Raw genomic sequence first — 22,242 nt, 5'->3', positions numbered from 1 at the left:
CAAGTCAGCCTCTTATTCATCGAATTCCTTGGTGGTATTGTCGATGTCAACGCCAGCTGCCGACGCGGGCGTTGATTCATACGGCCATGAAGGTGCATACTTCATTTTCTTTCCGAGTTCAAGCATCGACTCGCGGAAACCAGTTGCCCTTCAAATACATAGATTACTCATGAAAAGGCTGCATAAAAAGCAATAAATATCGTCGAGAACTAGCCCATCCCAAAATCCCCCGAAGCGCACATTCTACTGGCACACAACGTTGTACTGCGACTTGGTTTCCGTGCCGATCGTGGAGTCGAAGTCCATGTACATGGAGCGCTCGCCCTCGTCGAGGTAGCCCTCCATGAGCAGAGCCCCTGCGAAAGGTCGTTAATACAGCTATGGGCATGCGAAGAATGAGGACTGACAGTTCCAGTGGTCCTTCGTCTTGTTCTTGTACACGAACCAGACCCAGCCGGAGGCGAGGAAGGGCAGGCTGCCCGAGCCCTTCGTCGTGCAGGACTTGGTCTCGAACTGCGGTGGATGTCAGTCGTGGGGAGGCGAGAGCGAAGGCAGTAAAAACGAACATCGAGCTGGCAAGTCTGACCATCCTTCTGGCTGACGGTGACGGTCGACGTGGTCTGCTGGTTGGCGGTCGTCGACTCGCTGTAGGATCATGTCAGCCTGAGATGCCGGAAAAAGCGGTGGATCTCGTACGTCGTGCCAAGGGTGTTCGTCACAGTCGTGGTGAGGGAAGTCTTGAAGGTCACGTCCGCGACTTCAGGGATGCCGAACTTGACATCCGCGCCGAGGCCAACTGCGACAGAAGCTTGCTCTACACATCATCAGTATAATTTTCGGGGTTCAAGCATGCGATAGACGCACTGGTGGTCGTGGTAGACAGCGTGTAGGCCGTGCCCTCGATCTGCGACAGAGCCACAGTGCCGGTGGTCCCCGAGAAGTCACCGCCGCTGGACTGGGACTGAGTAGTGCACTGAGGGTCGCCTAAAGATTTGTCAGTAAACATTGATCTATCGAAGATTTCGCTGGCATACCGTTGATGGTGATGTCGACCTGGTTGTTCGTAACGCAAACACGAGCGGGCCTGTCTGCGAACTATCCGCGCGTCAGTACCCTATAGGCATTGATATAGTCCTTTGCTTACATCGGGGTTGTTGGTCTTGATCTCGCGCTGGTAGTCTCCCCACATATCATTCGCCGTGCTCTTGAGCTTGTCCCAGCCAGGGACTATAACAGCCGTTAATCTGGAAACGGATGCGACGAGAGACGCTACTCACGCTGCTGCACCTCGCTAGCGCTGATGTCAGCGCAACCGCCGGCACGGCTCTGGATGGCCTCAAAGACATGGCCCTCCATAGCACCAAGGTGGATGCCGCGGTTGTCGTAGAGGTAGATCACGCCAGTCTCGGGATCGGCAGCGAGCCTGGTAGCCTCGCGAGGCATGTGAAGGAGGCGGCGCTCGGGAGTGGGGGTGGCCTGGGCGACGAGCGCCATAGCCAAAGCAACGAGAGCGAAGAAGCGGGCCATTTGGGTAATGGGAGTGCGGTGAAAGGACGTCTGAAGAGAACGTAAAGAGAGGAGGATGAGCTGAGGAGGGCTCGAGAGAAGTGTACAGTGATTAGAATGAGGAATGGGGACTGCACGACCGACCTTTTATACTTGCTCGATCTTGCAGATGACACACAAGGCGGTCATGTCCGCGACCTGAGCAGAGGTGGCGGCGACGCTCGCGCGTGCGCGCGCCTTGGGCGGTGCGCGTCAAGTCAAACAACCGGCACTTCCGAGAGCGCCTATCCTTCAACTATTGTACGAAGGCACGGAACAGCAAGGTGAACGAATGCTGATCCCGACTCGAGGGAGTGTTCTACAGGAGAGCGCCGGCGCCAGCGCAGTTCGTACCTGGTAAGAAGATGATGCTCGGTGAGAGTCGAGGAGTCGCCGCGTTGCACAGCCATTCGAGAGCGGCGAAGCGAGGGCTCGCCGACCAGAGATGAGTAGGTGGGAGATAGTAGCGTTACGCGCGTGCTCAGAGTGATGTGTCGTTGGTCTTTTCGCGCGCTTCGCGTTCTGGAGATCGTAATCCCTGCAGCTGCAAGAACTGTCTTCAGAAAAGACAGAAGTTTGGAATGTGTCCATGTCTGCAGTCGCGCGTCAATCTCGCTGGTGAAGACGCCTGCAGGGACCACCATGGTGGCACCAGACAGAGTCGCAAAGGGGAAAGGGCGGAAACTGCCGGCGCTCCTAGGTTCCACGTGCGCCTTGACGCCATCACGCAGGCGCAACGAACTTGTCTTCAACCGTGACACCCTTGCGTGAGCAGAATAATGGCACTGGACGGACTCATCATACTAGACAATGTCGGGTCTGTGCGCATCTGACCACATACCCATAATTTCCACTCACGCACCCAAAAGCCGGCCCATCATCCAATCCGGCTTCAGAGGCTTCTCCGCGGCGTACCCGATGGTGCACATCGACGCTGTGAACAATGCGTTCGAGAAGGCCGTTAGGCCGACCGATGTTGACCCTGTTATCTCTGTCGACTCTTATGGGACGAGCGACTCGCCTAGCGCGTGCTGCCATGTCGCGACGGCCGACATACGCGTCCTTTGCCCCGTTAGCGGGGATGGTGAGCTATATTGGGTTGTTACTCTAAACGCGCTCATCATTTTCTGTAGTGGACACTCTGCTCGCCTTTGCGTTCATCGGAACCTTCATCGAAATCTTAATGGAATATTTCGGCAGCGTATCTGCCGCGACGCTCAAGGAGAACTTCGACGTCGTCTATCAGGTAAACCTAACTCTCTTCCACTAATCTGATATTCCATCTGACCTAATGCACGCAGCTTTTGGAAGAAACTCTCGACGCCGGTGGTCACCCACTGACCACCTCTCCAAACGCACTGCGCGATATCGTCCTGCCACCTTCACTACTCAGCAAGTTGCTGAACGTAACCGGCGCTAACTTTACTTCGTCCCTCAACTCGGGTGGCTCTGCCGCAGGAGGAGCATTTTCTTCACCCATACCTTGGCGGAAGGCTGGGGTGCGGTATAACAATAATGAGGTTTTCTTCGATGTCGATGAGCAGTTGCGGGCGGTTGTGAATAAGTACGTTCACCCATAAGAGATGCCGCGTCCGTTTTTGTAGCTGACGCGTTGGGATTAGAGCTGGTACATCACTGTCCAGCAGCGTGTATGGCAAAATGGAATGCAATGCAAAGCTATCGGGTACGCGCTTCGTACTTCCTCAGGTACTTTCATTGATTCATTATCCGTAGGTACACCTGACCTACTTCTAACCTTCACAAATCCGCACGTTCTCACAGACTGCGCCTTCCACCCCTGTGTACGGTAGGTGATTGATCTCATGCCCGATCTCGATGTCTTCTCACGCACCCCAGCCTCCAACGTTTCGCCCGCGATCGTGCCCTCTCTTTCGTCCCTCCCGACGGGCACTGCACACTGATGCAATACCGCTACGCGCCTGGTCCGTCTTCGACAGCTACACCCGCCGCATCCGCCGTCGCTGCGCTCCGCGAGAACGTGCCGCTACCCGTGTCGCTGAAGATCGCCGTCGATTTGCCGCTGGCGGGGGATGAGCCAGTAACCTTTACCCTAACGCTTACCTCCCGCCTCACTACGCGCGACATCGAGGGGTTCACCGCCGAGTTTGACCTCGGGCAAGACGCGACGGCGGTGAAGTGTGTGTGCTCGAGTGGGCGGTCGACGGTGGGGTCGGCGTTGGCGGGCCCTTCGATGGGGGCGTCGTGGCAGTGGGATTCGAGGGCGCATGTGAGGCTGTCATTTGGGATAATCTGGAAGCAATGACTTACGATACATCATAGACCGTCAAATGGACCATCCCGCGCGTAGGGCCGGCGGCCACGTTCACGATCGAGGGCTCCTTTGCGTCGGGGTCGCAGCAGTAAGTATTTCTTCTAGTACTCAACTTGTTCACACTGAACTGTCGCTCACAACCCCGCAGCCCCCCACGCCCCTCGCACGCCATTCGGACAACCTTCGCGATCCCGACGCAGACGTTCTCGACGCTGAAGGTCGACCAGCTGAAGTTAACAGGGGAGATGTACAAACCGTACAAGGGCGTGAGGGGGAAGAGTGATTGCGATATCGAGTGGAGGTGGTAGGACTGTGGAATGGAGAAGAGGCCTGGTGTCCAGTTGGAAGATCGAGATGGAGGAATATTTGTACATTGGTATGTGTTACAGTAAAAGTTACACGGAATCCCAAGTTCGGTACACGCAGTCAGAATCTAGGATGCTCGCTACATCCACATCTACTCCTTCCCCCCAAGCAACAGCTCCCCCGTCTGCTTCGTCGCGTCCTTTGTCTCCTTGATAATCGCGCTAAATTCCTTGAATTTCTCACCCGCCGCATCCCCTACCAGCTGGAACGCCAGACTCTCGCTCGTCGTCACCACCGCGCCCTCCGCCTGCAGCCTTCGCAGCGCGATGGGCACCTCGAAGGCGTTGCACGAGGATACGGCGTCTGCTACCACATGGACCTTTCCAGGGAACCCGACGTTTGTGCTACCCCCGAAATCCGAATGACTGAGCAGATCGAGCGCGGTCTGGAGGACGCAAACGTGAGACTCGATGCCGAAGAGGACGACGTTGGTGATGCTGTTGTCCTTGATGTGATTGATAACGGGTGAGATGGCCATGGAGAAGAGGGTCTTGTCGTAGGTGCCGAGCAGGAGAGGACCGAGGGAGTTAAGGTCAATGGCGGGGTCAATGGGTCCTAGTGCTTTGAGGACGAGGCGGATTAGGGAGCGCCTGAATTGACTTCGAGATGGATTTTACCTTGAGCTTTCTGCGTAGTGGCGACCACCTTCACATCGAGGGTCTACTCAAATAAGCCATCCGTGCCATGCTAGGCAGCGAACAGTGCATACCTTAGCGACCCTAAGCAACTTATTCGTAGACGCGACAACAGCATCGAAGCCATGGATTGCGTTCCCTGTCGTGATTGGTTCACACGAAGTCAGTCGAAGGAATTTCTCGCGCACTAAACCTGGTCTGAATATCGCAGAGGAGGAACAAAGTCGTGCGGGGATTGAGGCGAGACATGACAGTGGGTGCGGGGAAAGGGAGCTAATCTTATCTCGAGTTTATCTTTTCCGCTTTTGGCAGTCATAAAGCACGTGAGGCGATGGTCAATGTCACGTGCGTGGTTCGACTTCTGTGCGACATTAATTAAAGGCCGCAGGCGTCTGCTGTCCAGCTCTTGAAGACGCGCTTCAATAAAAATCTGTATATTCTGGGACAAATATTTTGCTACACTTCCTTCTTCGATCGTGTTTGTACGACTATCAAAGGCAGGTGTGCTTGAGTTCTCAACCAGTGACAAGGTCAAGCTCTCTCTTTGAAACTTGAAGCTTGAGACCTCAAGGCTGATAACTCACTGTTAGCTCATGTTCCAGGGAAGCCGTACTCAGGCGATGCTCAATGCGCCATGATCGTAATTGGCTCTCTTCCAGCCGGACGTGCGCGGTCCGATCCTTCCCTGAATTCTTGTTGACCTGATTAATTCTACATCCTCAAACACATATCCGGTTCCATATTCCCCTCCATCACCTTGCAGGATGGCTGTCGCGTATCAAGCCACGTCAGAGGGCGAGCCTGACGCGCCGAACAAGGACGTATGTGAGCGACATGCGCTACATTGCCGTAAGGACGCATGGAAAAGACGTTTCTCGACGACAACGGACGCGTTCCGCCCTCGAGCTCGCCTGAGCGATGAACTCGGGTCCCTCCGTGACTTCGAGAAGGCTTATTTTTCTGTCGTCGTCCTAGAGTCTGTTGTTGGGTCGATATGACCAGAAAATAATCACAGACGGCGGAGGGATGGGGTGCACGTTGACGCCGCCGTCTTGCGTGCCGCGGAGCAGTTGAAGTAATTGAGCCGACGCAGGACAAGCGCCGAGGACCGAGAGGGGGAGCGCGAGGGAGCGCGGCGCGCGTGATGATGATCTTATCAGGGTCGGAAGTCCGGCGTCGGCCGGCTTGGTCGATCCGCAGCCGACGGACGGCATGTTGGGGTTCTTCAGGACCTTTGCTTCCCGCCACCACCAGCGTCGAGCAGATCCAACGCCTGGCCGTTTGCTGCTGCTTCCTGCGCTGCTCGACCGTCCTCGAAGGGCAACAAGTCCGCCCCAGCGCTCAAGCAGTCACCTCTCGCTCCCAAGTTCCGTTTTACGGCGTCCTCTCCTTAATCACACTCTTTAACAGAGATCTTTCTTTTCTCGCTTCACGCCATGGATTCCACTCTTATTGCCCACGACGAGACGACGGAGAGACTCAGGGTGTGTGTCCAAATTTTTGCTTTCGGTTCTAGTTCGATAACGTGGCATCTAGTTCGAGTCGTTCAAGATGGGTGGTGCCATACCGCCCTCGGCCCACCGCCGCCTGAGCTCTGGTCACCGTCGCTCACACTCAAGAAATTCATCAGTATCTTTGTCAATGTCTATGCCATCTATTGCAACGAGACCCCAACCCCCCGCGCCCACACCAGCCCCAGCGAATCCCCCTTCCCACGACAAGCGCAACTCCCATCACAGGCGGCGCTCGTCCGTCTCTACTCGGCGCGAGTCGGCGGAGATGATGGGCGTGTCTATCCCTGACCTTCCGACCTCCGTATCCGAGGACAACATCAACTTTGGCGAGAAGGACTCCATCCGGCGCCGTGCCCTCATGGCGCTCGAGGGCAAGGCGGACATGTCGTTTTCGAAGGTTGAGATACCGGAACTTTCGCACGATATGCCGTCCTTCGAGTTCGGTTCGTGTTTCGTGTGTACGGTCCAAAGCTGCGGGCTCACGTGTGATTGTGTAGCAACGAAGCCATCATTTCCGGCCGCACCTGGATACGGTAGCAAGCGCGACTCTTTTAAGCTCCCGCCATCGTCTTCCTCCAAAGACCAACTCGGCACCCTTGTGGAGGAAGAAGAGGAAGACGAAGAAGAGCAGTGCGCGCTCCCGCATTCGCCACCGCCCACGCCTGTCACGCCCACTGTGCCTGCGCCTTCGCGTCCGCGCCCGGCCACGCTGGCTCTTCGTCCGCTCTCGCTTACGCCAGAGACGATCGGCGCTTCGCCGCTGCCGACGCCCCCCAGCGCTTCCCCGTCCCCAAACGCGGGTCTTCGTCAACTGTCGCTCATGTCCGAACGCCAGGCAACCCCACACAAGAAGCACCCTACTCTCCACCTCGACCTGTCAGACAGCCCCTCACCGTCAGTGAACCGTCGCAGCAGCATCTCATACAAGAAGTCGTCGTCCAGCGGTCTGCCTACGCCGGACATGACCCCCACGTTCTCCGACCGCCGGTTCTCGCTCACGAGCCGGAGCAGCATGGACAGCAGCAGTACGGGCGGCAGCGATTACTCGCCCCGCTGGAGTCACTGCACGGCGCCGTCCAATTCATCGTCCGTGTCCAGCTCTTCCAACCCGTTCAACCGCCCGCTCAGCGCCTCGGAGCAGCACTTTCTGTTCAAGTCCCACAATGCCCTACTCGCCCGTATCACCGACCTCGAACGAGCTCTGAGCGGGCGCAGTCGAGACAGCTTCGCGGGGCGACCAGAGTCCATGTCGTCCTCTACGTCGTCGGACGCCCGCCACATGTCCATCACCTCAGACGCGTCGGAGCCCAACGACGAGATGCTCCGGCTTATCGCCGATCTCAAGGCCGAGCGCGACGAGCTCAAACGTGATGTTGATGGCTGGCGCGTGCGCGTTGGCGACCTCGACAAGCAGATGGGCGTCCTCGCGAAGCGCGTTGAGACCGAGCGCCGTGAGGCCTGGGTCGCACGTAGCCGCGTTGCCATCGTCGAGGCCGAGAAGGCTGCCGCCGAGTCTGACAAGGAGACTCTGGCGCGCGAGCTCGACGACTGCAAGTCCACGCTCGCCAGTGTCGTTGGGGAAAAGGAGAGCTTTGAGAAGGAGGTTGAGGCCTTGAGGGAGGCCAACCGCGCCTTGCAACAGCAGGTCGAGGAGCTCCAGGAGGAGATGCAGACCATCGAACACGTCCGGGACGAGCAGCTCATGAACACTCCCAAGCCGACGTCCTTCCAAGCGCCGCCTGCCCGCCCTCGCGGTATGACCATTGAGTCGCTCGATTCGGAGAGCTCGATGACCGATGTCGAGGCCGACAACTCCATGGACACCTTCAAGTTCGGCTTGAAGTCGGTTGTGGAGACGCATGAGGTCGACTTCGAAGAGGAGGACCCTGAGTTCTACGAGGAGGACAACGGCCTTGCCGGCTACGAGGATGAGGACGAGCTCCAGAGCCCCGTCCTCGGCTCGTCTTCGTCGTTCTCTGACGACGAGGATGACGTGCCCCGGTCTACCCAGCACCTGCTGACCGAGGCGACGCCGGTGCCCGACCCGCAAGCCACGCCCACTCTCAACACCTCCTTCAGCATGTCGGAGCGCCCGACGCACCGTCCGTCGTTCTCGCGGTGGACGTTCCCCCGTGGCGCTGCCCTCGATACCACGAAGGAGGAGAATGACAAGTTCTTCGGCTGCCTCGACAGTGACAGCGAGGTCGACCCGCTCAGCCCGCGGAGCCCGACGTTTTCCTTCGAGCGCAGCAAGGAGCTCTTCATGGCCGGCCTGCGCAATGCCACGTCTGACCAGGTGCCGTTCATGCTGCGCACCAACCTCGGCATCGCGGACGAGGACTCGATCGCGCCGCGCAGCCCCGTCCTGGATGTTGTAATGGAGGAGGATGAGGAGCAGGAGGAAGAAGAGGAGGAAGAGGTGCAGTCGGAGGATGATGAAGAGACGTCGGAAGAGGAGAGTGAGGAGGAGGAGGAGGAAGAGGTGGAGGAGACCTTCAAGTTCGGCGACGTGGCAGGCATCACTATCACCTTGACGCCGGCGGACTCGGACGAAGTGCAGGAGCTTAGCACGCCTGAGCCCTCGCACGAGTTTGAGGACGACCTACCGACGCCCAAGACGGAGCAGCCTAACCCGATGATCTCCATCGTGGTGACCGAGCCGGAGGAGTCAACGGAGCGTCCGCAGGAGCCTGTCATCGAGGCCGTACCGGAGCCCGTCGTCAAGGCACCTACGCCCGTCAAGCCCGTCCCATTGATGGAGCCGTCTGATGATGAGGATGAGGAGGTGGGGACGACGTTCAATTTCGGCCGTCCTCCGGTACGTCAAGCGTCGCCGTCGAGTATTCCGCGTGTCAGCGCCAAGTCGCTCGCGGACTCGCCGCGTTTCTCAACGCCCAGCCCGGACAACTCAAGCGTCACTCCACCGCCGAAGCGCGCAGGCCCAACTGCGTCGTTCATCCCGCAACCGTCGAAGTCGACGCCAACGTTCATGCGCCAACCCGCACGGAAGCCGCTCGCACCCAGCAACAAGGTCGCTGGCACTAACGGTTCGCGCAAGCTGCCTGCTTCACGTGCGTACTGTACTGATACCCCCTGTGCTCAGACGAGCGCAGCGCGTGCGACGTCGAAGCCAACGCGGTTTTCAGATCCTCTTCCTCGCGGACGCGGTACCCCAACGCGGCTGCCCCGGCTGCGTCAGTACTAATGCAGAGCGTCGACCTCACGGGCGAGGCGCTCTTCGATGGCACTCCGCGCATGCCCAGCACGCCGCCGACGCGGTCGATTCTGCCCGCGCAGATCACGTCGCCGCCGCGCATCTCCTTCCAAACCCTCACGAACCTCATGTCCTGGACGTCCTCTCCGCGGCAGTCTCCCAAGGCTGCGCCCTCGACGAATTCTTCTCCGAAGATAGATGTGGATGTTCCCGTGCCCCCGCCTGTTGCGCAGCGCGGCTTTGTGTCGCGCGAGCGGCAACTGGCCCAGCTGCGCCTTCGCTTCGCGCAGGAGGGCAGGATGGGTATTGTTGAGGTCTCGGGTCCTGGAGCTGTTCACTTGTAATAGAGGTGTGTTCGCTGTTCTTCATTTCGATGTTCATGTCGTTGACCACCGCGTACCAGGCCCGGGCCTTCGCCCAATCTTGCAATGTTACGCACGGACTTGTACTACCCCCCTACACGAACGCTTTGCTCACGCTCTGCGATCCCCAATGGCACAGTTATCGGTTTGTTGTTTTACCTATGCACCCGCGTGCTGGCGTGGCGCGGGCCTCAGCGGGGTCCCTCCGCCTCGCCGCTCAAGCGCGCACTTACCCCCCGCTACCTACCTATATCCCAAAATCGTGTTATGTCTCGCTCTTCGATACTTTTTATATGCGGCGGCTTGATGCTCCGCGTCGTTTTCGAATCCCACTTCTTTCTGTGCCATAGGGAAGGACAAATCGTTCTGTCTGTCTGTCTTCTGTGTATCATTATTTGTCTTCTTTCTTGCGAGCAACGATGTTTTGTTTGCCCGTGATGATGCACATGAGTACGCACGTATGCCTATATGCTGACGAGTACGTCATCTCTTATCTACCTATGAAAATCTGATCTTTGCTTTTTGATTTTATGTATGCGAGGCAGGGCATGTGCAGGACCTGCAGCGGCACGAGAGAAGACTGGGACAACTGCCTGTGTATGTCCATGTTTGTACGTATGGGCGCCAAACGGATCCGCTGACCATAAGACAAGTCTAGGCCAAACGGATCCGCTGACCATAAGACAAGTCTAGACTCCCGATTAGGATGTTCGACTTCGCAAGCGCCCGCCGCTCTTCCTCGAAGACTTCGTCCCATGACGCCCCCTCGGCTGTCGCTATGATGAATCCTGCGTCTTCCATTCGCCAGCCTCGCGCTAGACGAACACAGGAAAAATCCAGAAGGACGGGCGCCCACTGGGGCCCCGCACCCCCGCGTATCAGCTGCGTCCAGAACGAGTGCCAGAACGAGTGCCAGAACGACCGATTTAGGTCGAGCCGGTCTTTGTTGTGGTCGAGCCGTCGCTTGCTGAGGTCGAGCCGCGTTCATTATGCCCGTGCTCTCCTCCGGACTGATTGAATTGGAGCGACGAGGCCCAGGTCGACGGGAGGATGCGGGTAGATGCGATACTTAAGGTGGGTGGGAGGAAGGGGGGTGAGCATCACTCGTAAGAGAACCCTCCTCTTCTGAGCTTCGCTACACCGAGCAATCGTCGACTTCTCTTCTCTTCTCTTCTCTTCCCGTCGCTTAAGACACTCGGATCGACATGTCTGCTTTCAACAGGATCAGGCCCAGGTTCAAGGACTGGTGAGTGGCGCATGGTGGCGCGGGTCGATTGAGGTGGCTAACAAGGCGTGCAGGTACGCCGTTGAGGCACTTCCTATCTGGATCATCGTCGGTACCGTTGGCGGCCTCGCCTGCCTTTCGGTCTACCGTGCCGTGCAAGCACCGAGTGTGACATGGACGAGTGAGTACCCGGGCGCCTAATTGGCGAGTTCATCGCTGACTCCCGCTTCAGAGGAGAACCCTACGCCATGGAACCGCATCAAGCAAGACGAGCGCGTGAAGCTCATGCAGGTCAACCAGACCTTCGATAAGAAGTGCGTTGCCTCATAACCTGCTTTGCCGCCACATTCTAACCTGACCTCCTCCCTAGGTGGCACCGCGACCATCTATAAGCTCGTCGCACATTTGCCTTCTGCCGTCATGCATCTCTCGCCTCGCATCGCTTGATATCCAACCGACCGCATTCTCGACGACGTCGACGACCGGCGCCGCCGCGTAATATCGCGCCGCCCACGATACGCGGACCACTCCGCCCTTCCTTCTAATCAAGCTGTATTTTTACCACTAATTTCTCCTTCGGGTCTGTGCAATATCATTATGTGGAATCAACCTCTGTGCATGAACCTGAAGTCTGACGGCAAGCTGAAGCAGGAGAATAGGAAGTGGGTGGCGCAGTCTCTTCTCGGTCGCAGGGGAAGTAAGCATGGTAGGCTCTCATTTCATACATCGCTAAGTAACAAGGTAAGTCCCATGCATATTCTTCGTCTCTTTCCTCTCGATTGATCCCTTCGACTTGACGTTGAAGAACTTGGGCATCCGGACAGTGGCAAGTTGTTAAGTGAGTACGCAAGCTTACGGTCTATCGTTCTTCCTCATCGGAGTTCCATCTTTCCTCTTGACCTCCTCACCCCCTGCAAGGCACTCCGCGCCAACTCCGCGCCCCTTGGCTGTGGGGAATGTGATGTCACGCCCAAGTTCGTTTGCTTACATACGCAGGGCCCACAACCGTGGGAACGCTTCTTTCCGAATGCAGCCGCCCTATAAAAGGCCAAAATTCGCACTCGGAGGCTTATTCTGCAACGTTTACTTGCACTCAACTCATAGACATGTCTGCCCAGTCCGCTTTCCGTCGCAACCTTGGCCACTGGTTCGCCGTTGAGGTCAGTCATAGTCTATTGTAGCGCATTCGGAATAGGGCTGACGATCACCGCAGGCGATTCCTATGTAAGTTGTCTGCGGAGGAAGGGAAGCACGGGTGCTCAACTATGACTTTAGCTACATCATCATGGGCGGTGCGGTCACTGGCGCTGCCTGGTACGCGTCGCGTCTCGCGCGGGCTCCTCACGGTGCGTAGCAACGGTCTCTCATCCCGATCATGAGCTGACTTTACTTCCTCAGTCGTCTGGTCGCGCGAGAACGCCACGCCGTGGAACACCATCCAGCCCAACCAGAGCCCGAAGATGTTCAACGTCAACCAGGAGTTCGAGTCCAAGTACGTTGTGCCGCGCATCCTTCCAGGAACTTCGTCCTGACGTATCACGCAGGTGGAACCGCAAGCTTCTGTAATGATGTTGCTGGTTATCTTTATTCGGAGTCTGTCCCTCTCGCACTGCTATATTCGCGCTCTGTACATGTTCTCTACCCTCGTTGGATAATACATCCAGGCTTGTAAACGACGAACGTCCGACCGATGTCGCATGATTCCGGGAAGGCGGCCCGCCTGCCTCAAGTGACAGCGAGCCCTATCGATCGATACTTCCCCAGCCTCGTCCGTCCCCTCCGTCGACCTCCTTTCTTTCCTTCCCACCACATTCGTTCAGGCGTCGCAATGGCTGCAGCACCCTCTGAGCTCGAGCCAGCCCCGGGCGACCGTGTGGTAGGGTTGACCCTACGACGTCATCTGTACTTCCTAATCCCCATCTACCCCAGGCCGTACTGGAGGACGGTATACCGGCCCTTGTATTCGGCGCGGCTTGCTTTTCGCACTTCTACGCCGACGAGGCGACGCTCAAGTCGAGTAGCCTGCCAGCAGATACAGTCCGCATCGCCCTACGGTTTGTTTCCACGATCGCGTACAAATGAATTCTGAAGGGACCCTACTTCCCCAGCTATGGCATCACCGCCTTCGATACGTCGCGATACTACGGCGAGTCCGAAGTTGTATTGGGCGAGGCCCTCAAGGCGGTTGCCGATGAGTTCCCCCGGGAGTCCTACCAGATTGTACGTCTGCTCACCATACATAGACGTCTACCCCGAATACAGAGAACATGCACTCACCAGCGCTTCAGATGACGAAGTGTGGGCGCATAGCCGGTTCGACCTTCGATTACTCCCCGGCAGGCGTCCGCGCAAGTGTCCTCCGCAGCCTCGAGCGGCTGCAGACCACCTACCTCGACACCGTGTACCTGCACGACATCGAATTCGTCGCCACGCCGTGTGCGCCTCGCACCGAGGGGAACCACTTCGGCGCCCTTGGATCGGAGGCGCACAAGTACGACCTCGTAGCCGACTCTGCCCACAGCGGACCCCTCCCCTCCGCCACATCACAGGGCCTCCCGGACGAAGCCGCCTTCTACGACCTCGCGCCCGGCGACGCGGCCAAAATCCGCGGCCCCGGCGACGAGCAGATCCTCGCCGCCTTCGCCGAGCTCCGCAAGCTCAAGTCCGAAGGCCTCGTCCGCCGCATCGGCATCACGGGCTACCCTCTCCCGATCCTCCTCCGCCTCGCCATCCTCATCCGCGCCACGCAGGGCGCGCCCGTCGACGCGCTGCTCTCATACTGCCACCTCACGCTGCAGAACGCGACGCTCGCGGGCTTTTTGCCGCATTTGTTGAGGCGCGCGGGTGTGAAGACGGTGCTGAATGCGTCGCCGTTTAGTATGGGGTTGTTGACCAGTGCGGGGGCGCCGGGGTGGCATCCGGCGCCCAAGGGGCTGAGGGAGGCGCAGGCCAAGGCGACCAGGGCGCTGGACGCGGAGGGCACGGATTTGGCGGATGTGGCGTTGGGGTATTCGTTAAGGGCTGGAGCGGGCGTGCCGCTGGTGGTCGGGCTGAGCAACCCGCGGGAGGTGCATGAAAATGTGCGTGTATGGCGGGAGGTGACGAAGGCAACGTCGGCGGAGAATGAAGTCAGGAGCAGGCGCGAGAAGATAGTTCAGGATACCATTCGCGAAGCGGGTTTCCTGGATTGGTCTTGGGCCTCTCCCTGAGTTGTGTAGCTGCAAAGATGAAAAATGATGTATTATGTGCCCATTCTGTCAACCGCAAGCGAAGACAAGCCCCATCGTAGCGACCACTTGTTGGCGCGATCCGGCGACGGAGTGCTCAAATTTCAACCCTAGCGGGTCTCGTCGGATAGTTGCGTTGCTTCTTCCTATAGAATATCCCCCCTCCCTTTGCGATCGTGTCCCCTCTCGATGCAAGAGCGCCAGCAAGACCCAGAGACGACACATCCGAACCGTGCGCGCACAGACCATGTGACCGTGCACCCTTGCGGGGTTTCAATACGTCGGCAATCCCCGGAGGCCTATATAGCCTCCAGTTTTCCGATCGCGTCTCTTCACCGTTTACAAGCATGTCCGCCAGGGCAGGGTCCTGCTCGCACCTATACGCAGGGCTGTTAATACTGGTGGACTCGATGGTCAGGCCACCTTAATCGCTCCAATCACGCTTTCTTAACGTAGAGAGGAGTTTCATGTCGTGGCGACATCTCTTCCTCTTCTCAGGCTTCTTGTTATTGTCTTGCCTCTGTACTCCTTGTCGTCGATAGCTGCAATATATCTGGCTTTTTTCAGACCAACGATGCTCCAATCTCATCGCCGTACGCGAGCGAGAACCCAGTCTCAGCCCAGCTACGTCCTCCCCCTGGGTGTGCAATCTTCAATCGCGGTCTTCGGTCGTTCCCCGGTGGTACTAGGTCAGCTGAAGCATACGATCGAGCCTGCGGACTTTTTCACGTTGTGCTGAGGTCTGACGCAGGCTTTGGACAATCCTCAAAAATCACTGCAGCGTCGCTAACGCTGGAAGTCTGAAGCGCGGCCACGTGACCGCGTCCTTCGAGAAAGCACCGTTCCACTTCCCGCTCCACGCTATGACTTCCTCCCGAGCGCAGAGCATGTCTTCGTAACCTTTGAAGTCATGCTTTCCTCATGTTGGATAACCTGACATCACGCCGTCGTTTCGGAGGGTATAAAGCCCTTCACTTTGTCTCTCATCTCTTCACTTCGCATCGCATTCACCAACACATCCAACTCAAACCCTTCACATATACAACTTCCAGCGATCCATCATGTCTTCTCGTCCGGGAGCCCTCCAGGAGCAGTACAACAAGCAGATCCCCGACCCCGCGGACCAGTCAGGCTACCGCGCGACGGTAGAGACGCAGCGTCAGGACTTCGTCGGCGCAGACCCTGCCATTGAGCGTCAAGAGGGCACGAAGGTTGATACAGCCGTTGTTGATATACCGAACGCTTCCTGACGTGCGATACAGCTCTACCCTCGTCCCGAAGACGTTCAGACCTGGGAGACGGAGAAGCAGCCGGACCCTGCACCGGGCCAGGGCAAGGTAAGGGTACTCAGGATGTTTGCTGGCGAAGTGAAGGCTGACTTGTGCGACGCAGAGCTCCGGTGGCAAGTCGCAAGGACGGCACCATAATTCAGAACGTCCGGGGAGGTTGGAGGATTAAGTGTTGCGTGGAGGACGTGCAAGCAATCGGATCCAATGTATTTCTATGTTCAACAAAACAAACGTTCGCCACAGGATAGGTGTAGCAAGAATAAGGGCCGTCGATGTGCAGTACAAATACATGTGCAAGACAAGTACAAGAAATCCTGAGCAATAAACAAGAAAAGGTACGGTACGAGTTACATTGAGAGGGGCCTATCGTGATCCAGCGAGCGGTTAGCCAGTGTAGAAGCTGGGGATGGTCATGACCAGGTCGTCCATATACCAGTAGTCAGCCTTCTTCGTTTTCTTTTTCTTCCCGCCCGTCTCCTGCGGCTCCGTCCCCTCCTTCACATCGCGCACCACCTGCACCCACGTCCCCGCCACCCCCATCCCCACCTCGATCTTATCCTTCATATCCACATCCACCAGCACCGAAATCTCCTTCTTCAGTGGATCGTGCCCCTTCCCATCCCCGCCCTCCTCCACCACCGGCCCCCTCGACGCCTCCAATATACTCGGCCGATTCAGCTCCAGATCCACCCCCTCGTGAAAGTCGGGCCACGGCTCGAGCACGACGCGCGCGAAAATCCCGCCGAGCGCGTTCTCCACCGCGCGCGCGGGCTCGACGTCGGGCTGGCCGGCTTGGGGAGGGGAGGGCGCGAAGACGCCCTTGACGCGGCGCATGGAGTGCTCGACGATGCCCCACGTGTGCGTGGTGCGGAGGGGGGCGAGGCCGGGGAGGGCGAGGAGGGCCTCGTGCGCGGGGGGCGCGAGGGGGATGTCGGCCATCGGCACGTCCTCGTCGTCCCACGCGCCGGCGCCGCCCCAGCCGCTCGCGCCCTCGCCCTCGCCCCAGCCACCGCTCGTGTCGCCGCCCGGGGCGCCCCACCCACCATTCGTGCCGCCCCAGCCTCCGCCGTCAAACGCGTCCGCGCTGGGAGGAACCTGCTCGTCCTCGGGGTTCACGAACGACAGCCGGCCGGCCTCCACCTCCTCCCTGATCACCGCATTCGGGTCCACCCTCCCATTCAGCACCGGCAGCGCCTCGCTGGGTTCCACAATCTCCGTAATCCTCGCCTCCGGCACCGGTCCATGCGCACTCGGCGTCCACAAGTCGTCCGCGAAGTGGAACGCGTTGGTCTTGCGGCCCCACAGCGACTGGCAGCCCTTGCTGAAGACCGTGTCCGGCATCGCGCGCGCGACCTGGGAGGTCTTGGGGATCTCGATGACGGCCTTTTTGGCGACGGCGAGCGCGTCGGCGAAGCCCTTTTTGAGCTTGGCATCCTTGATGATGCCGCTGCGGGTGACGAACGAGAGGAAGAACTCGATGATCCTGGGGAGGCCGAGGAGGTTGCGCTCATGGCTGGGTAGTATGTTAGTATCGGTAGCTTGCATGGGAGGAGATGAACAGACTAGATGTGCCCGCGCTCCCTGGCATGGGAGGAGAGAAAACGGCGGACCACGAGCGCGGGGTCAGCAAGGAAGGCATCCAGTTTGGGATTAGCGGGGCCAAAGCTATCGTCATTCACGACGTCCATAGTCGAAGGCGGGACGAAGGGTGCACCCTCCCCATCGACGATCTCCATCGGCGCGTCATCCTCATCGTCGTCGCTGTCAGCAGCAGCGTTGGGCGGCGCTGTGCTCTGATCCATGGTGCCGATGAAGCGTTGGAACTGAGGGATAGTCAGCCAAAAAAGCCTGAGTTCGCTCCTCATGGACTACCCACATCGTCGAAGAGTGCCCGCGGGTCCGTAGGCCCGCTGCCCGGTGACGGCCACCAGCGCTTATGCACCTCTATAAACTCCTGCACCAATTGAATCACCATATCATCCGGTAGCATACTGCAGACCCATCGTCAGCCCCTTCCCTCCATCCCATCCACGAAACACCACCCACTGATTATAATTTCTCGTCGGCCGCATCGTCCCCTCCACCTCCTCCCACGTCTCCCACCAATTCGCCTTCACCTCCATCCTCTTCGGCGCCTTCGGCTTCGCACTCGTAAAGTTCCTAAACCTCGAATCCGTCTTGCACTCGTCGTCCTCGTGCGCGCTGCTCAGCGCGACCGTCGGCACCCCGTTCGCGTCGACCTCGTCCGCCTCGATGCCGCCGCAGTGGCGCTTGATGCCGCGCTCCCTGAAGGCGGAGAAGGGGGTGATGGTGACGCCTGCGGGGACGGCGGGCCAGGGAGGGTAGGTCAGATCGTGCACTTTCTTTTGCTTGCCGTAGGCGTCGAGCTCGACGGGTGCGGGTGCGCTCGTTCCCAGCGCACTCGACCCGGCCGCTGACTCGTTGGACTTGGTCACCGATGCACCGGTAGTAGCCGCTGGGTCTGCAGAGGCATCGAGCGCGGTCTTTGACTTGCCATCTCGCACATCGGGGGCATCAGGAGGTGCGGACATGGTGGTAGGAGGTAAGAACTGTTGTTAGGCGCGCACTCGTACTCGGGATCCCACGAGTCAAAGTTCAACTTGGAGGATCGCAGCCGGGGCTCTCCCACGTGCGTGACGCGGTGGGCAAAGCGGGACGTAGCTGTACTTCCTCTTCATCGCAACCTGGCCATGTCGCATGCTGGGCATACTATTTTCCTTTCAACCACCTTTCACTCAAAGCACGGATAGCTCAGATATGCATCCGACGAACTTATGAGGGCCTGTCGGTCGCTTGGTCGCCGAGATTTGGAGGTTCGGAGAAAGCAAAGAATCCCACATACATGTCACGCGTAGGCATCCAGTACCCTCATAGAAGACCGAGAATACATCTATATCAAGCTACGCGTACAGCTTCCTTTCGTATGGTACCTTCTATCTCAATCCTGCATACAAACCCAGGCGAAGAACCCATGAGCTGGTCAGCGTAATCCCGTCAGCTAACCAGCGCTGCGCTGTAAGACAATTCGTCCTTCCCTGCGAGATGGTCAGTCAAGTTATCCCAAAATCAAGGTGCACAAGGTGCGATAGAGATGTCAGATAGACGAGCGCGCTGCGACCACCCGAAGGCAGCCCAGCGTCGCCCTAAAGCCGGACGTTGATCACGCTCGCTCCTCGTGCCCTCGACGAGCTTGAGAACGGTCATATGGCCCCGGCAGTGTATCATCACAGAGTAGAATGAAGGAAAAGTTGGATGGCTCACCTTAAGAGAAAAGAACCCTCAACGAGCTCGTCGTGGTGGAAGGAGAGCAATAACGGCCGCCTCGCGCCGGCGCGATCATTCTCGGGACCGCAAAGTCGCACAGTCACGTGGATCCAATGTTTGTCCTTGGCGGTGGTGCACTGAATGGCGCATCAACACGCTGCGGGATCATATCCACAGGCATGCGAGGATCTTGGTAAGTTTACACAGTTGCGATTACCTGACTGGACGCAGATGACGCTTTGCAGGCGCTAGCGCGATGTTCTGACTTACAAGAGCGAAATATGACATATGTACCCGTTTTGAACTTCCGGGTTCGGCGTCTCTGACTGTGGGCAGAATATGCAGGCCAAATGGAGCTCAAAAGAGCAGATGTGAAGCATAAGAAGCGTTTGGTCATGGCCAGTCTTTTGCTCTAGGGCAGTACTTACAACGGCATGTTCAAGCCGACTTACAATGGCAAAGGCGAGGGGATGACCATGGGATGACCCAAGGACTCGAGCGTTGATCCAGGTGTTCGGGGTTCATGAATGGCGTGAAGCGGGATTACAGCTCTTCTGGGAATGGTACGCACAACGGAAATGAATCTTTCGCAGCGACGTACTTCCCAGTCTATTCAGACCTTCTTGTCCATCCGACCACAAGCGCTGCTATGTCATCTATCGTCGTCAATCCATAGGTCAATCTGGAGGTGGCTGGCTTCTACTGCGGCAGGTTATGGACGTTCGCATATCGCGCACGGAACGCGTGGCGGAATGGAGGCCAGCTGATCCACACGCTGCTGGCGGTAGCCTCTTTCAATCGCCGAATTTTCCACGGCAAAGGTTGAAAGAAATATGCTCTCGAGAGGCCTGCGCGTATAAAGGGGTATACTGAAGGACCCTCGTACGGGGTTCCTGCGCATAGAGGCTGAATGAGGTGCCGCAGGTGTCTGGGGAATGGAGGACGGCGTGGGCGCGCCGCGATTGGGGGCGGGATCGATAGCGCGGTGTCCAAGCGTATTTGCATGGAAAATTATGACGTGATTACCCAAACAAGTGCAAAGGGGTGACAAAAGATGGGCGGGGACTACGTCAGACGTTTTTCCTTCGCGCCCTTCGTCATTGCAGCCACCAGCCGAGATCATGTCGTCGACGTCAGCGAGCCCTCCACCGCCTCAGGAAAACAATGGTCGCAGACCTGCTCCTCGTCCCACAGTCCGCAAGCAGACCCGCTCGGACTTCGCGCTCGAGCCGAATCCATTCGAGCAGTCCTTCTCCGCCACCCCCAACCACTCCAATGTCAGGCAGGACGACCGCAACGACCGCGGCGCCAGCCAGCAGCCCTCGCTCGGCCCATCGTCCAACGACTCCGACCAGAAGCCCCCCTCCCACACCCAGTCCCCCAAGCCGACCCTCCCCCCGCTAGCTGCCCTCGCATCGCCGTCCGATCCCAGCTACTACTTCAACAACCCCGCGCTCGCAAACTCCCTGCGCGCTGGTCCCCTCTCCCCCGCGATGCTCGCTGGCCCACAGGCGGAGAACCAGCCTCCCCAGCTCCAATTCGACCCTGTCTTCCGCACTGGTCTCACCCCGCGCACCGGACTCACCCCGCGGACGGGGCTCACCCCCGGCACCGGCCTGACACCCTTCGTGGGTGGACCAACAACGCCAAACACGCAGGCCTTCCTCGCATACCTCAATAACACTCAGCCCAACCCCACCATGACCCCCAACACGCTCAACGCGATCAACGGAGTCCTGAACGCGCCCCAGCCCCAATCGCAGCAAGAGACCCAGCACTCGATGCAGCAGCCCAGCGAGAACGGGTACCTCGCCCCCAACGCTGTCTCCACCGCTGCCAACACCGCGGCGAACGGGCTGTTCCTGCTCTCGCAGGCGCACCAGGAGCTCACTAAGAGGGAGGAACAGGCACGTCAGCATGGTAGTACCACCGCACCAGCCAATGTGATGGGCGGTCAGCAGCAGGTGCAGCTTAACGGCGCGGACAACAATCACAACGCGAACAACGGCAACGGACGGCGGGGCACGAAGCGCAAGCAGAGCGGCGACAGCCAGGCGCCATCGGAGGGGAAGAAAACACGCCAGTCGACCCGCCGCCGCGCTCAAGTACAGCACGACGACATGGGCGACGATGACGACGATGACGATGACGAGGAGGACGTGAAGCCTAAAGCGTCGGGCAACTCACGCGGGAACAAGAAGCCGGAGACGGAAGAGGAGAAGCGGCGGAACTTCCTCGAGCGGAACAGGCAAGGTAAACAGAAGGCCTTCCTCCTCGTCATCAAACTCCAACTCATGCGGTCACTCCAGCCGCCTTGAAGTGTCGTCAGCGGAAGAAGGCCTGGCTCGCGTCGCTGCAGGCCAAGGTCGAATTCCTCCAGACGGAGAACGAGCGACTCACGTCCGCGCTCGTGGCCAGTCGCGAAGAGATCTCGCGGCTGTCTGCCCTTGTCGGCGGCGCAGGCGTAATAGGGGGTGGCATACCTGGTAGGTGGCACCTCCTGCTGAATAGTGTCTCAGCGCAGAGCTGATGACGCTGTCGTAGCAGGCGCACCAGGCGTATCCGGCGTGCCCGTCGCGAGCGTTGGCGCACCCGTAGCCGCGGGTGGCCCAGCTCCCATCGGCATGCCCATCGCAGGGTCAGCGGTCCCGCCACCCGCGGCGCCGCAGCCCAAACCGGGCGACTCGCAGCCTGTCAGCATGAGCGTTCCCGTGCCCGTTGGCATCAAGGAGCGCGGCGAGAGCAGGCAGAGCGATCGCGGCTACGGGTATTAGCCCGATGTTGTCGCCGCCGCGTGAGCGCATACACGGAGCTGCCGCGCGTGCAGGCGTACGGTATGGGGGACGGTCAATCCACGGGGCCGTCGTTCGTTGCTTCTCTTCCTTCCCTTTGCGCTCGCCCCTCTTTTGTCTCTTCGCTGGTTGTCCCACTTGGCGCAGGTATTTCTACCTTGTGCTGGTACTCTTACCTCTCGCTGGCTATCCGGTGGTATCAGGCATGTCATCAGATCGGACGATTCTTTTTTCTTATGTCGAATACTTACGCGGCTTCTGTTGTCCTGTTTTCTTGCCCACCCCTTTGGTGAAGTGGTCTCTGCTTGTCGGGTTGCCGACGTTTATGAACCGGACGGCCTGCTCTACGCCATACACGAAGTTAAAAGCGTACTATGATACATGTACTCTAGTAGGCTATACGAGCTATGTACGTATATGTAATATGAACCTACGATGTTGTTCTATTCGACGACAGCGAGGAGCTTGACAAGGAACAGAAAAAGGATATGCCAC

At 58.4% G+C, this 22,242-nt stretch overlaps 12 protein-coding genes across 12 annotated transcripts; 7 read left to right on the top strand and 5 right to left on the bottom strand.

Moving 5' to 3' along the window:
* Positions 1-243: 243 nt before the first annotated feature.
* On the bottom strand, positions 244-1,494 carry SCHCODRAFT_02498015 (uncharacterized protein; the record flags this gene model as incomplete). Its single annotated transcript, XM_003036879.3, has 8 exons — positions 244-356; positions 408-513; positions 567-645; positions 697-814; positions 865-984; positions 1,035-1,095; positions 1,145-1,227; positions 1,278-1,494. The coding sequence occupies 8 exons, from the start codon at positions 1,492-1,494 to the stop codon at positions 244-246; spliced, it is 897 nt and encodes a 298-aa protein (XP_003036925.2).
* Positions 1,495-2,324: 830 nt separating this feature from the next.
* On the top strand, positions 2,325-4,146 carry SCHCODRAFT_01078940 (clathrin adaptor, mu subunit; the record flags this gene model as incomplete). Its single annotated transcript, XM_003038250.2, has 9 exons — positions 2,325-2,362; positions 2,415-2,629; positions 2,679-2,791; positions 2,847-3,109; positions 3,168-3,229; positions 3,280-3,352; positions 3,403-3,793; positions 3,847-3,926; positions 3,987-4,146. 9 exons carry the CDS (start codon positions 2,325-2,327, stop codon positions 4,144-4,146), a joined length of 1,395 nt encoding a protein of 464 aa, XP_003038296.1.
* On the bottom strand, positions 3,931-5,114 carry SCHCODRAFT_02274519 (Isochorismatase hydrolase). The gene is made up of 4 exons (XM_003036878.2): positions 5,028-5,114; positions 4,914-4,978; positions 4,822-4,864; positions 3,931-4,765 (listed from the first exon to the last, which is right to left on the bottom strand). The coding sequence occupies exons 1-4, from the start codon at positions 5,086-5,088 to the stop codon at positions 4,296-4,298; spliced, it is 639 nt and encodes a 212-aa protein (XP_003036924.1). The 5' UTR covers positions 5,089-5,114; the 3' UTR covers positions 3,931-4,295.
* A 948-nt stretch (positions 5,115-6,062) lies between these two features.
* On the top strand, positions 6,063-9,911 carry SCHCODRAFT_02577320 (uncharacterized protein; the record flags this gene model as incomplete). The annotated part of the gene is made up of 4 exons (XM_003038249.2): positions 6,063-6,323; positions 6,376-6,796; positions 6,851-9,424; positions 9,457-9,911. Exons 1-4 carry the CDS (start codon positions 6,276-6,278, stop codon positions 9,909-9,911), a joined length of 3,498 nt encoding a protein of 1,165 aa, XP_003038295.1. The 5' UTR covers positions 6,063-6,275.
* Positions 9,912-9,962: 51 nt separating this feature from the next.
* SCHCODRAFT_02274536 (uncharacterized protein) lies at positions 9,963-11,177 on the bottom strand. The gene has a single exon (XM_050342247.1). It carries the CDS (start codon positions 10,915-10,917, stop codon positions 10,420-10,422), a length of 498 nt encoding a protein of 165 aa, XP_050200766.1. The 5' UTR covers positions 10,918-11,177; the 3' UTR covers positions 9,963-10,419.
* On the top strand, positions 11,055-11,763 carry SCHCODRAFT_02624414 (uncharacterized protein). Its single transcript, XM_003038248.3, has 4 exons — positions 11,055-11,175; positions 11,229-11,335; positions 11,387-11,468; positions 11,525-11,763. The coding sequence occupies exons 1-4, from the start codon at positions 11,135-11,137 to the stop codon at positions 11,544-11,546; spliced, it is 252 nt and encodes an 83-aa protein (XP_003038294.1). The 5' UTR covers positions 11,055-11,134; the 3' UTR covers positions 11,547-11,763.
* A 432-nt stretch (positions 11,764-12,195) lies between these two features.
* Positions 12,196-12,834, top strand: SCHCODRAFT_02624410 (uncharacterized protein). Its single transcript, XM_003038247.3, has 5 exons — positions 12,196-12,314; positions 12,368-12,378; positions 12,430-12,500; positions 12,553-12,646; positions 12,699-12,834. Exons 1-5 carry the CDS (start codon positions 12,261-12,263, stop codon positions 12,718-12,720), a joined length of 252 nt encoding a protein of 83 aa, XP_003038293.1. The 5' UTR covers positions 12,196-12,260; the 3' UTR covers positions 12,721-12,834.
* A 42-nt stretch (positions 12,835-12,876) lies between these two features.
* On the top strand, positions 12,877-14,542 carry SCHCODRAFT_02624407 (Aldo/keto reductase). The gene is made up of 4 exons (XM_003038246.2): positions 12,877-13,030; positions 13,084-13,208; positions 13,263-13,374; positions 13,443-14,542. The coding sequence occupies exons 1-4, from the start codon at positions 12,983-12,985 to the stop codon at positions 14,361-14,363; spliced, it is 1,206 nt and encodes a 401-aa protein (XP_003038292.1). The 5' UTR covers positions 12,877-12,982; the 3' UTR covers positions 14,364-14,542.
* Positions 14,543-14,736: 194 nt separating this feature from the next.
* SCHCODRAFT_01227875 (uncharacterized protein) lies at positions 14,737-15,065 on the bottom strand. Its single transcript, XM_050341285.1, has one exon. It carries the CDS (start codon positions 14,968-14,970, stop codon positions 14,806-14,808), a length of 165 nt encoding a protein of 54 aa, XP_050200765.1. The 5' UTR covers positions 14,971-15,065; the 3' UTR covers positions 14,737-14,805.
* A 377-nt stretch (positions 15,066-15,442) lies between these two features.
* On the top strand, positions 15,443-15,840 carry SCHCODRAFT_02731600 (uncharacterized protein; the record flags this gene model as incomplete). Its single annotated transcript, XM_003038245.2, has 2 exons — positions 15,443-15,592; positions 15,644-15,840. 2 exons carry the CDS (start codon positions 15,443-15,445, stop codon positions 15,806-15,808), a joined length of 315 nt encoding a protein of 104 aa, XP_003038291.1. The 3' UTR covers positions 15,809-15,840.
* Positions 15,841-16,043: 203 nt separating this feature from the next.
* On the bottom strand, positions 16,044-17,042 carry SCHCODRAFT_02624403 (uncharacterized protein). Its single transcript, XM_003036877.2, is given in 2 exon segments — positions 16,044-16,715; positions 16,731-17,042. 2 exon segments carry the CDS (start codon positions 17,009-17,011, stop codon positions 16,055-16,057), a joined length of 942 nt encoding a protein of 313 aa, XP_003036923.2. The 5' UTR covers positions 17,012-17,042; the 3' UTR covers positions 16,044-16,054.
* Positions 17,043-20,039: 2,997 nt separating this feature from the next.
* SCHCODRAFT_02624398 (uncharacterized protein) lies at positions 20,040-22,198 on the top strand. The gene is made up of 3 exons (XM_003038244.2): positions 20,040-21,208; positions 21,265-21,441; positions 21,500-22,198. The coding sequence occupies exons 1-3, from the start codon at positions 20,077-20,079 to the stop codon at positions 21,727-21,729; spliced, it is 1,539 nt and encodes a 512-aa protein (XP_003038290.1). The 5' UTR covers positions 20,040-20,076; the 3' UTR covers positions 21,730-22,198.
* Positions 22,199-22,242: the final 44 nt, after the last annotated feature.

Source organism: Schizophyllum commune (assembly GCF_000143185.2).
Source record: "Schizophyllum commune H4-8 unplaced genomic scaffold SCHCOscaffold_5, whole genome shotgun sequence".
In the NCBI taxonomy this organism is placed as follows: domain Eukaryota; kingdom Fungi; phylum Basidiomycota; class Agaricomycetes; order Agaricales; family Schizophyllaceae; genus Schizophyllum; species Schizophyllum commune.
Note: the sequence above shows the minus strand (reverse complement) of the source record. Positions and strands in the feature narration are given on the sequence as shown.